Source organism: Crocuta crocuta, unplaced genomic scaffold (genome assembly GCF_008692635.1).
Source record: "Crocuta crocuta isolate KB4526 unplaced genomic scaffold, BGI_CrCroc_1.0 scaffold317, whole genome shotgun sequence".
Taxonomy (NCBI): Eukaryota; Metazoa; Chordata; class Mammalia; order Carnivora; family Hyaenidae; genus Crocuta; species Crocuta crocuta.
The window spans coordinates 2060611-2078239 of NW_027530984.1; the positions used below are offsets into that span (position 1 = coordinate 2060611).

Sequence of the window (17629 nt, forward strand, 5' to 3'; positions counted from 1 at the left end):
ATAAACCCAAATACAAAGGCTGACACATTTAGGGCCTCCATGGTGTTTATGCATTCAGCATCAAATCAAAAAGTTATTGACCAGCTCAAACACATTCTTCCTCTTGTGAGCCAGACAGAATGACTCCTAGCCTATCTATATACAACTTAACCTATGACTCAATCTTAGTATTATTGACTTAAACAAATATGTATGTTATCCTGTTTTTCACTAAGAACACCCTGTTATTTTCTTAGTTGTAAGATTCACTCAATATCACTATAATTGGGGTAGTTCTGCAAGAATACTTCTGTAAAACCTGTTTCTGTACACTTTCCAAAGCATCTTATCACAGAGAATTATCCACTGTAAAAATTCCATTTTCTGATGTCATGTTATCTTTTGACCTATAATTAAAGACACTAAAACTGACAGAACAGAGATGCCTGCTGGGTAATCAGAAAGAACCCCAGGGCTTTCTCACTCTTGCCAACACTGTCCATCCTTCAGGGGTTCCTGGACCGGCTGGAGTTGGACTCTGGCACATTATCAAAAGGCAGTCAATAGTTTCTATTAAGGTACATCTTCTTCAAAATTAGCTTTTTCAAATTTAGCTTCTTCAAAATTAGCCTTTCTTCAAAATAGCTTTTTCCAAATTATATTCCACATCTCTCCGTTCCTAATTCAATCACAATCATTCCAATTTTATTCTTTTCATATGTTAGAGTTCTGTTAAATATTTGGTTTGGATAAATAAAGGATTTCTATTGGGTAAACTGAAAATATTTCTCTAAATAAAATGCATTTTAGCTATTTTCATAACCACCATTATTCACATCAGAAAGTGCATATCTACAAACTGTATGACCCTAAAATCCTGCATCGTTCAAGTGAAATAACCACATCCTTATTGATTTTATTACAGGTGATACTAAATAACAACAAAACCCCTTCTGCTAGCAATTGAAAACTGTTAAAATTAAAGAACAATATGTCAGCACATCCAAACATGAAAACTATTTATATTGTATGCAAACAAAAGGGAACATTTTTCAGCTGAGAAATAAAAGGGTAAATTAAATCATCAACTCTTTAGAGAACACTTCTTGGAAAAATGGAATTCAGGACCGTATTTATACACAGAATTTTGAATAGGTCGTATCTTCATTGTTCGTAATACAGTTGAAGCTGACATGGGAACGTGTGTGTACGCATAGATAGATTAAAATGTATCTGACATTTCCCCACCACGTTTTTTCAATTTCAGTGAAAGTTTAATGACTTGTATACTCATAATTATCAGTATAAGAGAAATGATTTTTCTACCATGCCATGTCTATATCATCATCAATAAAACCGAAGGATGTAAATAAAGAACTAGAAGAAAACTCAGGTCTTACCTGCACAAAAGTACCTGAAGTATTTCTGTAATAAACAGAATAATGTTGTATAATCCCATTAGGTTTTGAAGGAGGCATCCAAAAGAGCATTATTGATGAAGAACTGAGATTTGCATAATGGACATCTTTGGGAGGATCACTTGGTGCTATAAAACAAACAATTGGACAAACAAACTATACCTGTAAGCTCTAAAGAATGTCTGAAATGATCTAAATTTTACCTGTCTTTGATAAGTAATGACCACTGGCTTACAAAAGAAAACTTAAATTAGGTATAACATCCAATGAGAAGTCAGAAATAAAATCCACAAGGCTCACTAGGCCATCCCTCTAATACTGTATCATAGCAACATCCATTTTGTTTCATTTAACAAATACATAAAATACTATGTGTCAAGTTCTGCACTGAGTGTATTTAAAATACAAACTCATTTAATTCTCATAAGGACCCTGTAACACAGGTACTGTATTGTTTCCATAATATAGATAGGAAACTGAGGCACAGAGAGATTACTTTCCCAGTATCACACAGCTAGGAAGTGACCAAAAAGTAATTTTGCATTCAACATGATAACAAATATTAGGCTTAGTAATACATTTTGATATTTAATACTTTTTTTGAATAGGATTTTTTTTTAATTGGCTTATATACAAAAGAACTCACCTCCCTCGGGTGTTCGAAAGTTAATGATACTGCTTCTCATTTTCCCATCACCAAACCTCGTGCTAGCTGTTACATAAGCATTATATTCAACATTATAGTCCAAATCTGAAAATTCTAATGAGGTTTCAGTTACATTAATAGTTTTTAATGATGATCTATCCCTGTGAGATAAAAGGAAATTATCTGTATAATTGACTAATAAATTAAACATTGCATATATATTTTGAGCACAAGTATATTAAAAATAAGCAACATTAATGCAGAGAAATATATTAATCAAGACTAACAGGATAAAGACACCACTATCCTGAAATGATGAAAAGAGTGGAATGAAGAATAATCCAATAAATAAATTTTTTCTGTTTTCAAGTATACTCAGTAATTCAATCAAGTGTTAATAAGGTGTTCATATTAGAATTTACTTGGACTGATTTTAACAGATCTCTAGGAATACTGTGTGGTCCAAGTAATTACAGCACTCCTGTTCATACCCATGTTTTAGTTGTTCAAATATTTGTTTTTCCTATGTGTTGGCGACATCTTATTTATACTCTTCATTTGTCAAACAAATTAATTTTTCACGTATCATACAAAAGTAAGGTTTACCTTAGAGCAATTCAAATAAATAGTATATATCTGAATAGTAGTAGGTAAAATAGCAAGCCTGTGTATTATCCTTTATTTATTAATTATATCAATTAACTGCCCTTCATTAATTTCTAAATTAATTCTGTATTGTGTATTAAATTATGTATTAGCTGGAAATAAATTGAAAATAATGTATGTATAACATAAGGAAAAGAAAAGGAAGAGCTCACATCTCTCATCCAATTAAAATCTGAAAAGTATTTAAAATGTCACTCCAGAAAAAAAAAATACAAATAAATGTTGATTATTAAAAACTTTCCAAATATGTACTAAAATCTCAAGGAGGGAAAAGAGGCTAAACAACAAAATGTTGCTATATTTCAGTAATGCTCATTTAGTTACTATAGTTTTGAATTAAGTATAGATTAGATTCTAAGTTAACGAATGAGTATGTACATAGTAGTGCTGAAAAACACATTTAAAAAGAAATTTAGATTTTAATTTAAAAATAAATTAGAATTTATTTTTAGTGCTGTAAAAATTAATTATGAAAGAATTTAAGGGAATATGATCAACATCAAGGCAAAAGTGTATCTATCTCATGCAATCCTATTCTTTTTCTTCTTTAGTATCACAAGGCACCCAAGAAGTAAATGGATATTTCCTCTGAATACAAAATGTTCTTTCTTTGCCATTGAATTATTGAAATTCTTGAATCATTAAGAGGAATAATAGGTGGTAGGTGAATTAAGGGTATCCACAAAGACATATTCATTTTAACCCGTTTAACAATTACAAAAGTGTCAGTTCACTCCAAATATAAGTACGGTTATCTGAAAAGCGGTTAGAAAGCTTACCATAGTTAGAAAAATATGGATTCAGAATCTGTGATTGGAGACCAGCAGGATTAGCAAGGCTATTCAGCAATTTGAAACAGTTTCATCAGACAGCTTCTTTCAGAAGCAGTAGAGAATTCACTGAGGCCCAGGAGGGGGCTTTTAGAACTTAATGCTGTGACTGTTAGACTCAGAGAAAAGATGCTTTGTCATAGAAACTTTACCCAATTCTTTACTCCTGTCATTGGTCACAGGTCATTAGAACACTGCAATATGGTTAATCCAACTCAGATCTCCAAAGCTATGAAATTAGCTAAAGTGATCTAATGGCACTATATCTATTTTTAAAATTCCTTTTCCAGCATATTTTTCAATGCACTCTGCTGCCTTGCATCACAACCATCTTGTCCTGACTGCAGATAAGTGTCTGCCTACAATAAGAAAAACCCTGATTACATTCCATAGATGATATAGAATCGAGGCAATCACCTGGAGAAGGCAGATCAAAAGCAAATTTTGTCTCACATATTCAGGTATTTCAGTAAGAAGACAGTCTTTGTAAATTGCCTGACTAACAAAGTCAATAATCCACCTCTGCATATACAGATACAGTTTCTACACCAATCCTGGCTTGCCTCAACAAAATAGTACTCATAAAATTTTTCAGATACTAATACGATTTGTCTGTTTAGGGCTTGTTTTTCTTTTGTAGTCTAGGATTGTCGCTATTTTAATGACTAAGGTAAAAAAAAAATTTTGAACATAAACTTCAACTGAAGTTTCAACTTCAGATACGCGTTCAGAACATAACCTAGATAAGAGATAGTTTGCCATGTAACTGAGAACTAGGAAGGGAAAAGCGAGAGAAGTGTTGCTGTCTCTGAGGATCTGACTCCATCTTCCTTGCTCTTATGCAGTAGCCAGATTGAAGGAAAGACCCATAAGTCTTTAGAGAACAGGAAGAGCGACTTCTGTGAGCAATCCTGCAGTACGGATGAGTCACTCCCTCTGTGCACAAGAAGCCTACGTTTGACACTGCTGTGGTCTTTTGGTTTGAACTGGTAAAGTTTAAAGATCTGTTTTGTTCTTATTAGTTTCAAATACTATAATAGGGATATTACGTGTTCCATTAGAGTGTTTTATTTCCATTTATAAAAGTGTATGTTCTTCTATATCCTGATTTTGTTTTGTTTTACTCATGTGATAATTGAATAATTGCCTGCTGTGGATGTGTGTTCGTTATTCAGCCATTCTTCTGTAAAATTAACATTCCCACACCTCTCTGAGTTAGTAACTGTGATGCAGCAATCATTCTTATACAAATACCTTTTCATAATGGTACTTGGATTACTGTAGGTTAAATTCCCAGTGGTATAATTATTGAATCAGATGGTTTGATTTTTTAAAATTTTAATGATTACTGTTCTAAAAGTTGTTTCTGTTCCAAATTATAAATTATAGTTTAGAACCACAACAATGTGTGAGAGTGCACCTTTTGGCAAACTCTCATTACTAGTCTGAATATTAATCTTCTTAATTTCTGCAAACTTGACCCAAAAAATATTTTTAATCTTCAAATCCCTAACCATTTGTGAGATAGAATATTTTTTTTCATTTGTATATTGGTCATTTGTGGCCCTTTTTTTGCATAACCTATGCATTTTCTTTTCTATATTTTATTGTAGTGTTTTAAATTGAGAATATATATTAGAGTAGAAAGGCACTGTTCTTTAAAATTTTTTTTTAATATTCATTTATTTTTGAGAGAGAGACAGAGTGTGAGCAGGAGAGGGGCAGAGAGAGAAGAGGACACAGAATCTGAAGCAGGTTCTAGGCTCTGAGCTGTCAGCACAGAGCCCAATGTGGGGCTTGAACTCACAAACCACAAAATCATGACCTGAGCTGAATGAAGTTGGACATTCAACCAGGCCACCCAGGCACCTCTAGAAAGGCACTGTTCTTTTAGACAGTGCTACAGACAAAGAAGGACAGATACTTTCCTAGCCCCTCTCAGTTTAGAGATGATATGTATGCAATCACCATTCAACAAAATGTATTGAGTATCTACTTTATCCAGGAACTGTGTTAGACATAAAGATTCAGCCCCTATCCTCAAAATAGACAAAACAGTAAATTATAAAACAATTCACTAATAACAATAGGGTCCCTTTAAGGACAAAGACAACACCTTCCCACCCTGCCCCACCGGTGGCTGACAGCAATGAAAAAGAGATGAACAAAAAAATTAAGCCAGTAAAATTTGACTATAGGTAACATCTAGAAAAGGAGAATATAACATAGCTCCCAAAGATGCAGGAAATTGTTGACCAGAAATCTAGTTTGTAAGGCTTGAGAGCAGAATAGGTAGTTGAGTGAGGTGGCAGAAGAAGAAAGGAGGCCTCCCTGACAACACAGGCCTACATTTTACATATTCAGAATTATAAACTGTGTATAAAGGGAAGGAATATAAATACCAACAATAATTAATCTCTAAAATAGATTAACTTTCAACATCAGGCAAACTTCCTAGTCAGGGTAAATTTTCAAACTGAGGAAAAAGCTTGAGTAAGGTTCTCAGTACATTCATTTTGCTGATTTAATACTAGAAATTTATTAGAATATTTTACTAACTAGAATTTTTTAAAAACTTGAAAAAAATGACAACCCCTCCCCAAAAAACCCAAAAAACAAAAACACAGAAACAAAAAACCCCAGAGTCTGAACTATAGAGAACAAATGGATGGTCACAAGAGGGGAGGCAAGTGGAGGTATAGCTGAAAAAGGTGAAGGAGATTAAGAGTACACTTATGATGCACACTGAATCATGTATAGAATTGTTGAAACACTATTATGTACTAATTATGAAACTAATATAACACTGTATGTTAACTACCCTGGAAATAAATAGAATTTAAAAAAAAGAAATGTTATTAGAAAATTTTAAAAGCTTTCTTGAATGTGATAAGCCAAAATAATTTGAATGACCTTGAAACCATTCTGAATAAATATAGGATGCCATTTTTCTGTCTACACTCATTGGTAACAACAAGAACATGTCTTGGGATGGGATTAATAGGGTCTTTTAAAATGACATTTTTAAGTTAATTTATGATTTTTTTCAAAAGATAGACCACGTTTTGACATCTGGGGCATGAAGGAAATTCTAGAGTACAAAAGCAGTTTCTCTGGTCTGTTTTAGCACTTTCTTTACTCATCTCTTATCATGTTAAGATCATGGTAAGCAACAACTGCTTACGAAGGAATCTTGAAGGAATCTTGAATACCAAACCACCTGGGAAGACTGAAACAAATTCCTCCATTTCCCTAAGCGTGAACATAAAAGGTTTTCTACACAAGATCTGAGACCCTTTGAAAGGTCATGGTCTTAATTCTAATCTTCATCATTTGATATTTTGTTCCATGTGGGCAAGCTAACCTGATGACACATCCTTGTTCATTCCTATGTATTTATATTCAGAGTTATAATCTCCCATTGTCTAAATATTCTAATCATTTCACTTACTAAATAACACTTCCAAAAATAATTTCAACATCCACTTACTTGACTCTCTCAAATATTCCCTTCCTCATATGAATGAGTGATTTTCACAAATTTTCTCATTATAAGGAAACCACTCTTCCATGCTGCACCTGACTCTAGAACAATTAGTCTTCATAGCAGAGTAGTACCAACATATTAGCAGTTATATGTTAAATAACCCCAGACCAGCAAAGCATCGTATTCTATGATACTAAAGCTTTTTTAGAGTTTCAGAGAAAGTTGGAGTCAAAGTAGGGTATTTATTTGTTGTTGCTGTGGTTCTTATTGTTATCATGAGGTTGGCTGGTTGATTTGCTTTGATTTTGTCTTGTTTGCCATTAGTAGAAAAGACATATTTATAAGATAAAAGGGAAAGCCATTAAAGAGAATGAGGTTGAAGCTGGGGAACTATTTATAAACCATGATCTTGGAGAAGACAAAAGGAATTAAGGTCCAGAAGACAGGAGGAGGGATTGTGCTTGAGCTGAAGAAGAAAGGTCTCATTCCCTGGGAGTATATGCAATTCCTCAGGCCATAATAAGAAGTTTGGATTTTATTCTAAGCGGAGTGGAAAGTCCTTGGAGTATTTTCTCCAGCACTATGATCTTTGGTTACATGGTTAAAATAAAACTTTAAAATCCCATTCAATATTGAGATTCATATTCTCTCAATAAATAGACATATTCAAGATACAGGGTGATCCTGCTATTGTCCACACAAGCTTCTTACTGTTAACCACATCTAGTGAAACTATTTGAGCTCCTACATCCAGTTAGTATACTCAGAACTTTTCATCTATGTGTAAATAAATTCTCATTTTTGCTTAAGCCAATTTAGGTTGAGTTCAGTCACTTGAAACTAAGAGTCTTAACTAATACCTCTTCCCATTCTTCCAGCAATTTCTCACATGCCTTGATCCTGAGTATTTCCACCATCTGCATCACTTCATGAACAAGCTCTACTTTATCCATATACTATTTAAACTGCAGATATCAGTAATCCAAATGGTTTAAACATTAAAGAATATACTTTTCTCACAATGAATATAGTCCATCAACTAATGCACACCAATAAGACAGTGATTTTTCTCGGTAGAAATTACCGATATGAGTTGATGCAGTAAGCTTAATTTTTTATAACCCCATAGGTGTTTATCACAAATACTTTTACCAAACTAAGATTTCCCTAATCCTGTAAGTACATGGCTGAGTATTTAGAACAAATGCCAATTATAACACTTACTCCTAGGGATTGAGAAAAGCATGATTTAGAAATAAGACAGATCTAGATATGAATTCTGACTGTCATCTTCTAGCTTTGAAAATTTAAGTAACCCCTTAACCTCAAATGTCAGTTTCTGCACCTACAAGTTGGGGATAATATTCCTTTTATGGTATTGTTATGAAAAATAAATTAAAAATGAAGATAAAAAACCAAAAACATTGTCCCCAAATGCTAACTTTTATACTATTTCTTTTGAGTCCTGTTGTCTAGATCTCCAAGATGCTTTGTTCCCCAACTGTCTAATGCAAGGAAATCACAATCTCTCACAGCTGTGTATATATCACAAGCATGATTAAAAGACCCCTAAACTGAGGGTGTAAAATTTAAGATCCACACAAACAAAATCAATGACTAAGAAGATTGGATTTGAAACAGGGTGTGGTGGGAACTGTGGTAAATTGCCAAGCAAACACTCCATCTAAAGACAGCTTCTATTCCACAGCTGATGTTTATCACAGGCCATATGGAAACTATCTTGATTTCTGTAAGAAACCAAGGAACCCAAAGTGTCATTAGGTATCTATTCATTATGAAATGCTGACAGAATTCTATTCAAAATGTACTAACAGTTCACAGGTCCAGCAAAGCACAGGGGCCCCACAAGTAGCCTGTCTCCCACCTTCATCCAGGTCATTACAAAAAATGACTGCCAAGAAAGAAGTGAGAGGAAGCTTTTAGTATCTGACTTGAAACCTCAAATTAAACAATTAAAGGGCATCCTTGTATTGAACCACTCCCTCTATCTGTGTTTGTATTTCTCAGCATTCTAATTTGATCCCGATATACCATTTCTACAATGCTACTTATCAACTTCTTGACACAGTTCATTCATATTGCCCCCAACCCTTCATATACAATTGTCTCCCCTCACCCATTGAGGATACATTCCAAGATCCTAGTGGATGTCTTCCTGAGACCACAGATAGTTCTGAAACCTATGTATACCATGTTTCTATGTGTATATAGAAATTAAACTTCATCATAGATATATATGTAAATATGTGTTTCTATATATGTAGAAATTGGTGTATAGAATAGAAAACATATATATATATGTTTCTATATATATTTAGAAATTAAACTTCATTATAATGATGAAGTTTAATTTCTATATTAGGCACAGAAAGAGATTAACAGCAAAAACTAATAATAAAATAGAATGATTATAACAGTATACTGTAATAAAATGATGTGAATGTGGCTTCTTTCTTAAAATATCTAATTGTGCTGTACTCACCCATATCCTTGTGATGATGTGAGATAATACAATGCCTACGCGATGAGATGAAGTGAAATGAATGATGTAGGCATTGTGATGTACCATTAGGCTATTACTGACCTCCTGATCACTTGTCAGGAAGATCATCTACTTCCAGGCCACAGCTGACTGTGGATAGTGACATTACAGAAACAAAACTACAGATAAGGGGAGACTACGATACTGTTTCCGCTGAGATGATCTCCTAGTTTATCAAACAAAGATAGTTTAAAACCTTAACTTTCCCATTCTGATTATTGATCTAGAGTGTATGCTCAAACAGGTCTTTTTAACAGGATAAAAAATATTTTGAAAACAGGAAAAAACATTGCATACTTTTAGCATATAGAAGATCATTTCCAAAGCTAAGCTTTTATGATATGGGAGAAGTTATTTGACCAACGACGTCTAATAAAAAGCTGCCTTAGAATTGTTATGGCTTCCTATTATATCACTTAGCAACTGTTTTTAGAATTATTTCATACACATATTTTATCTCCAATTAGTCTACAATCAGTTTAAAATTCTATATGTATATTTTATTTCCCCACAGAGTTTAATAAACATTTGTCTGACTGACTGACTCAGAATTACTTCTCAGAATTACTACTAAGAAAATGAGAAACATTTAAAAGCCAAGATTTGTGTATAAGCTAGAATTTTCAGCATTACTTTCACTCCAGTCTTCTTACTATACCTGATAAGGCATTCACTTAGAAGCTTTATAAACAAAAAAGAAAACTGTTAAATTTTACTAACAATATAGAAGCAAAATTGCTAAACAAATCCAGGCTGAACTCAACCACAGATGGTTCCCAGCTTATAATGTTTCCACTTAGGACTGTTTCCATTTTGCAATAGTGTAAGAGCAATCCACATTCAGAAGAAAGTGTACTTGGGATTTTAAATCTTGACCTTTTCCCAGGCTCGCCATATGTAGTAAGATCCTCTCTCATGATTCTGGGCAGAGACAGCAAGCCACATGAACACGAGGATCAACAACCAACACACCAACAACCATTCTGCACCCACACCACCATTCTGTTTCAGTTAAGTTTTCGAGAAATTCCATGATATATTCAACACTTTACTGTAAAGTAGGCCTGTTAGGTGATTGTGCCCAACTGTAGGCCATGTAAGCATTCTAAACACATTTAAGGTGGGCTGGGCTGAGCTGTGATGTTCTATAGGTTAGGTGTACTAAGTGCATTCTTAACTTCATGATATTTTCAACTTATGATGATTTTATCAGGATATAATCCTATTGTAAGTGAAGGAAGGTCTATGTAAATAAATAAGCCTTGTATCAGTTTACTACAGTACTACACCTCAGTCCAAAGTGTATAAAAAGAATAAGCTAACTGCTCTAATGGGAATTCATTTATTTAATGGTGCTGCCCTAGCAATGCAAAGATTGTTTATCACTTAAATACAAATAAGAATAATTTATTGGTGTAACTCAGGAAAGAAAATGCTACTTTACCATCTTGATAAATGATAAAAGTTATTTCACAAAACAGACTTTAAAAGGAAACGTCATTTTAAAATACAATGAGTTAAAGCAGATTTCTGAGCACAGCATCTACAAATCAAATGTCATTCACACAGTGGTTATAAAATGCCTGCACATTAACCTTCATTTTGTAGAGCTATTTTGTAAAGAGATATTCATGACAAAGAGAGAAGTCACTCAGGATAATAAATAAAATTGGCAGTCTGCATTTTGTAGACATACTGAAAATAGCAAACATCCAAAGACGTTGTTTTTATTTTTTTAGTGTTTATTTATTTGGAGAGAGAGAGAGAGGGAGAACATGAGAAGGGGAAGGGCAGAGAGAGAGGGAGACAGAGAGAATCCCAAGCAGTCTCCACGCTGTCAGCACAGAGCTCAACATGGGGCTCAAACTCATAAACTGTGAGATCATGACCAGACCCGAAATAGTCAATCACTTACCGACTGAGCCACCCAAGCGCCTCTAAATAAAGATATTGCTTTTTAAAGAGTTTGGTAATTATTAGAACAACCAAAATAATGGAAACTGAGAAGTAAGTGAAAAATGTGAACCACTGAAACAGGAACTTTGCTAACAATGATACCACCATTTATACAGTATTTTAAGAGAATCACACAGATAATTGAATGGCAGAGCCAGAATCCAAACCCATGTCTCTAAAAGCATTCCAAGTCCCATTTTAACAACAACAAAAAACTGTAACATTAAAATCTTTTATAAGGAGTTCTTTCTATATCCTTTGAAATCTAATTTCTGAAACTTCTAGGTTTCTAGAGTTAATATATTAAGAATTTATTCATCTGACTTCAATAAATTATTAAATATCTTTGAAGGTTTACTAAATTTATGCATCTTCAAAAAAATCTTTATTCTAATACTTAAAAAGATTCACATTCCAACAGTTTTATCAGGCTTGGCTGACCAAGAAGTTACACACACACTCAGGCANTCAACAGTAAAATACATGTCAGTAGACTGTTCCTGACAGATTATACAGCAGCCCAGGCTCAAGGATTTCTTTCCCTACAAGAATCCTAAGACTGTTTGCTAGTTGATTCTTTGCTCTTTTGGCTATTTGCTGGTTTTGATGAACTTTCTGTGAACCAGGGAGTGTGCAAGTATTTTCAGAGTCAGCCTACGGCTAGGAATATACTTCAACTGTCTTAAAATGAGGTCCCTGGCTCCCTCTTGTACAAAGTCAGGGAATTTGAATTCAACCTGCAATATTCTATTGTAGATCTCTTGGTATGTGCTTGCCTCAAAAGGAGGCATCCCAAATAAAAATTCATACCAAAGAACTCCAAGGCTCCAGAGATCCACCTTCTCATCATGCATTCTTACTTCCATCATTTCAGAGGCAAGTAGTCAAGGGTGCTACACAGTGTGGTTCCACATATTCCCATGTGGCATGTACTGACCACCCTAAGTCTGAAATCTTAAACAATCCAGCTGATTGTAGGGGCAGGTTCTCTGGCTAATGTCTCTATGAATAACTGTCTTTGAATGACAGCAAGAAGGGCTTTCTCCTTCTCAGGATGGAGAGAAAAATGGCAAGCCTCTTAGAAAGTCTCTGTCTTTAGTACACCATCCTATTCAGCAAGATCTAAGAGCTCCTCTAGTAGATCATCCAGAGCTAGGGAAGGGTGTAAAAGTCACCTTTTCAATCCTGCCCCCTGCAGACTGGTGAGAGCATCTAGCTCCCTAAAGGTTAAGACAGACATGCTAAAAGAGCTAAGACACTACAATAAGCCTGAGGTTGGATGAAGGATAAAAGAGAAAATCAGAACCTTGAAACTAGAAGCTATGACTGCAGGTGGACAGTAGCATGATTCCTAAACAGCCAGGTGAGAGGACTCATAATATCACACTCAAGATTCCCTGACCCCACTTTCACTGGGCTCCCCTTTTGCACCTAGAATCCATCTTAGAAGTGAAACAGAAAAGGGATACCCTTGAAAGAGTACAGAAAAACCACCACTGGGGAGTTGAGCTTACACAGTACAATCACTGTATAGAGGAATGAGATTGTCCCTACAATGTGGGCCGGAAACCCCAGCCAGTAACATCTTGATTCTCACTGTTATTAACTTGTTTCACTTTCATTTTTATCTAATTCAGTAAAATGGTGTCAAGAATCTCATTCATCATCCTTGATTCAAAAATCTAAAAGTCATTATTGATTCACTTCTCTCTCGCTTTTTTTTCCCCACAGCCAATGTATCACCAAGTTCTGTCAACTCTTCTTTCTAAATGTAGAAGAAAGCTACCCACTTCTCTCCTCCATGGCCAGTATCATCAATTGCGCAGACTACCAAAATAGTCTCCTACCTAGTATCCCTGCTAACAGTTTTTCCATTTACAGTTCTTTCTCCATGAAGTATTCAAAGTGCTTAAAATTCTCCAGTAACTCTCATTATAGTTAAAATGAAAAGTCAAATCCTTACTGTGGCTTGTGATCTTCATCTGCCTCCTACCCCTCAGTATTGCTCTAACTACCCTTCAGCAACACTGACCTCTCTGGTCTTCAAAATGACAAATTATGTTCCTTCACAGAGCCTATGCAGCTGGTGTTCTTTCTTCCTGGAAAACTCCACCTTGCAGATCTTTACGTGACAACAAGCTTCTTCTTGTCATCTGGATTATAACTCAATATCACTCTTTTGGGAAGAATTTCCCCAAACATCCCATCAAAAGTAGCCCTCTTTGCCTCACTTGTTTCTTTATAGGATATAATCCAGCTATCCCTTCAGAATGTAAGCTCCAGGAGGGCAGGAGTCTTATGTGTGTCCTACTCACTGGTATACAGGCACTTTATCAGTTTTGTTGAATGAAGTAATGAAAAATGGATAAACAAATGAACTGGGCCACAGAGGAAAATGCTTGCATTTTTGTCATTGCTTCTTTCTCACTGACATTTCTCAAGTAACTCTCAATTTCGCCATGACTAGGCAAACTGACTAGGAATCAGACAATGAAAACAAAACCAAAAAACCAGGAAGTAGAGCCCCAGTGAGCAGTGTGCCAAGGGTTTAAAGAGAGATTAGGGAAAGAAAAATCTTAATTTAGGAAAGAGAAGACTAGCCTTCCTTCAAATATCGTAACCTCTCAATATTGGACTTTCAAGTCAGGAACATAAATGTAAGACACGCCCATGTTCTATAAAGTATTGTGTAAATTGTATTTTCTGAGTTGAAATATTTAAAATCCACTAGGAAATACATAACTGGTAAATCTTTCTAAAAGGACTTACAAGAGATCAAAGTGAGGGTCTTTCACTACGGAGTTTTCATGCAGCAGTGGAGCCATGTTGTGAATTGACATGAGATGTGTTATGGGATTTCATCTTATTCGCAAGTGACAAATAAATTGGTAATCAGTGTAAGGTGATCAGAAAGAAATAGATACACTACTTAAATTTCATGGGAAAAGTGACCTTAAGTAACCGATTTATGAATAAATATCTTTTAGTTAAACTTTAGTTGAAATTACTCTGCTCAAAGAAACCTGAAAAGACAGTGACATAGAGAGTATTTGTGTAAAACTCTGAGTTTAAAATTGTATGCATGTATTCACATAAGTTGATAAGTCAGTGGTTTTTAAGAGCAGAAGTTTGATATATTATGCATAATATATACTTTTTATGTACAAAAATTATATTATTTGACTATGCTTGACTTCTACATAGTATGGGAAAAGCTTGTTTCTTAAAAAAAAAAAAGCATATTAACTAGCCTATTAATCAGGTCCCTAATGTAGCATCACATTCTGAAATAAAAAAAAACTACATTCCTATTATGTTACAGATTAAAACTTGTTCTCAGAACTATTTCCAAAAAAGAAAAAATTCTTACCAGACATAAACTGTGTAATAGAGGATAATTCCATTTGGCTCCAGGGGTGGTTGCCATGACAACTTCACCGTGACACCAGACAACTGTTTTACAGAGAAGTCTTGGGGGGAAGAACCAGGAGCTGAAAAGTTAGGGTCAGGATAATACATTGTATTAAACATATATAACAGAAGGCTAAAATGGCAATGCACAAAATTTTCACTATAAACATTCTGGTAAACGAATCAGGTGCAGTGTGTCCCCATGAGCATGAGAGACTAATTGTTTACTTTCAAAATGAGATGATAAAAAGAGATTTTGCATGGTGGTGTTGGAACATCTGTTTCTGTGATTCAATGGAAAAAAATATTTCATGAGAAAAAAGAACAAGGGGTATGTCACAGTGATTCACCTACTGCTCAAATACATCTTGGAAAATTATCATCCTCTAGTAAAAATAAAACCACTGGGGTGAATAAATGTAATACGTAGTAAAAGTGCTCCTCAAACAATAAAAGGAAGTGGAAAAAAATCACACATTCAAGAAGTGGTAAAGTGATAAGCATAACACTGGGAGAGCAGTTAAAATGACTGACCTCACAAGTAAGAACTACATTCCTCAATTTCAGTTGTCATTAAACTGTTAAAATTGTATCAAAATCTGTTCACTGAGTCTTCAAAATTGAATGGTGTCAAAGAAAAGCAACACAGCACATAAATAAGAATACGGACAGGTTAGGGTCTACTTCTAGTTCTGCCAGAATAGCAGAAGGATCCAAAATACCTTAGTCATTCTGTACTAAGTAAGCACCACAAAAATTACAACGTGGTTAGCTAAGTTTATATTTACATTTAGATGAACTTTATAGAATGGCATTTCTAAGCTCCTGTGTAACACCACAGTAGTGTCCTAGAAGATTAATATACAACTTTTTGTACAGAGAAGGGTATAAATTACTAACATGTTTATCATTGTTATAGTCGTATATGGAAAGTAAACTCATAGGTAGCCAGTAGAAGTTTTAAGAATTTGTTCAGATCTTTGAACAATGCTAACTTATAGATTAGCACATGTGTATATCACTTTTTCCAATGATTTAAAGAAAATGCTAACTGAAATATTTTAAATTCTTTTTTATTTTCTGAATAATCTCCACCAGAGTTGTATGTGTACATATGCATGTGTGATGTGTATGCATGCTTTCACTATTTTAGTAACAATTTTCCAACAACAAAAATATTACTGAGCAAAGGCTTATGAGATGAATTCTAAGAAATAATGGTGACAGCTGTATTCGTATTTTTATTTGCTATTCTCACTGGCACTACAATAAAAATGCTATCAAATATTGATTATCAGAAGGATCCATATATCACTTGGAGATGTCTAGTTCCCAAGATATGAATTACTTCTGAGAACTCTTTCATTTGTCAAAACAAAACCCTATGATATTTTCCCTAACATCTTTGTAAAACTTAGCTTTTGTTTTTTGCTGGAAAATAGGATTTCAATCAAATATAGCACTGATAGAATACAATCTGTTGTAACTAAGTATTTCTATTCTTTAATATGCTTTAAGACTTTTATGTCACATATCAGATAATTCTGAGTGTTTATTTTTAATTTCAGTATATCTGTAGGTATTTTACTTTTTATGTAAAACTTTTACTGCAAACTAAATATAATTAACACATCTATCTAAACAAAATACTGTATATCTACTACAGCAGACTAAGTTTTAATCATTTTGGCACTTGTATTCTGAAACACAATCTTTAAAAAATGAAATTGGTAAAGGAGATTAAGAGGTACAAATTTCCAGTCATAAAATAAATTTAAAAAAATTTATTTTAAAGAAAGAAGGAGGAAAATTTGAATACATAAATGCAATGGTAACTTTTGCAGTCTGTCCAACTCATCATAACAAAGCATATGAGAATAGGTGAGAAGGTATGCCTAAGACTTTCTCCCTCCACCTGGTATGATCGGTCCTATCTCTCATCTTCCCTCTTCACTCCCCTTCCCTCAGGTTGCAGCGTAGATGTAACTTCCTCAGGTCCTTTCTGATACCTCAGAGTAGCTAACATCCCTCTTATTGTCTTGAGGAGTAATTTAAGGAAAATACTAAAGTTATAAAAACTATTTGTCTATACACTTATTGAATTTAGACCTCTTCCACTAAACTGCAAGTTTCATGAGGGCAATGAACACCTAATACCCAAAACGCAAAGTATCTCAGTCCTTTATCTATTCTTGATTTGTCATATTTTTTCAATAAATGAGTCCTCTTCACCCCATTAATTAGTAATTATATCAATGACTTGACCATGGAGTTAGACACTAACTAATCACATGGTGATTTCCATGGTAATTTTAACAGTCCAGGTTAACTGTTGACTTAAGTAGTAAAAGCTCTGTCTTCTTGGAATATATGCTCACTACTGGTCTAGACTCCTTCATATAAGATCGCAGATTCTGGGAGATCTGGGTGGCTCAGTCAGTTGGGTGTTTGACTTCAGCTCAGGTCATGATCTCATGATCCATGAGTTTGAGTCCAGCGTCGGGCTCTGTGCTAACAGCTCAGAGCCTGGAGCCTGCTTCAGATTCTGTGTGTCTCTCTCTCTTTCTCTCCCTCTCTCTCTCTCTCTGCCCCTCCTCTGCTCAAGCTCTGTCTCTCTCAAAAATAAATAACCATTAAATTTTTTTTAAAAAAAGATCTGATTCTTACCATCAA

The 17629-nt window shown here is 34.4% G+C and overlaps 1 protein-coding gene across 1 annotated transcript in view; it reads right to left on the minus strand.

Annotated features, from left to right (window-relative positions):
• PTPRQ (protein tyrosine phosphatase receptor type Q) overlaps positions 1-17629 on the minus strand; it is a 188623-nt gene that overhangs the window by 126367 nt on the left and 44627 nt on the right. The window contains exons 17-19 of the mRNA XM_077770183.1: positions 14916-15036; positions 2044-2204; positions 1380-1525 (exon numbers count right to left, since the gene is read on the minus strand). Coding sequence (XP_077626309.1) covers positions 1380-1525; positions 2044-2204; positions 14916-15036 — 428 coding nt within the window. The remainder of the gene's footprint in view (positions 1-1379; positions 1526-2043; positions 2205-14915; positions 15037-17629) is intronic.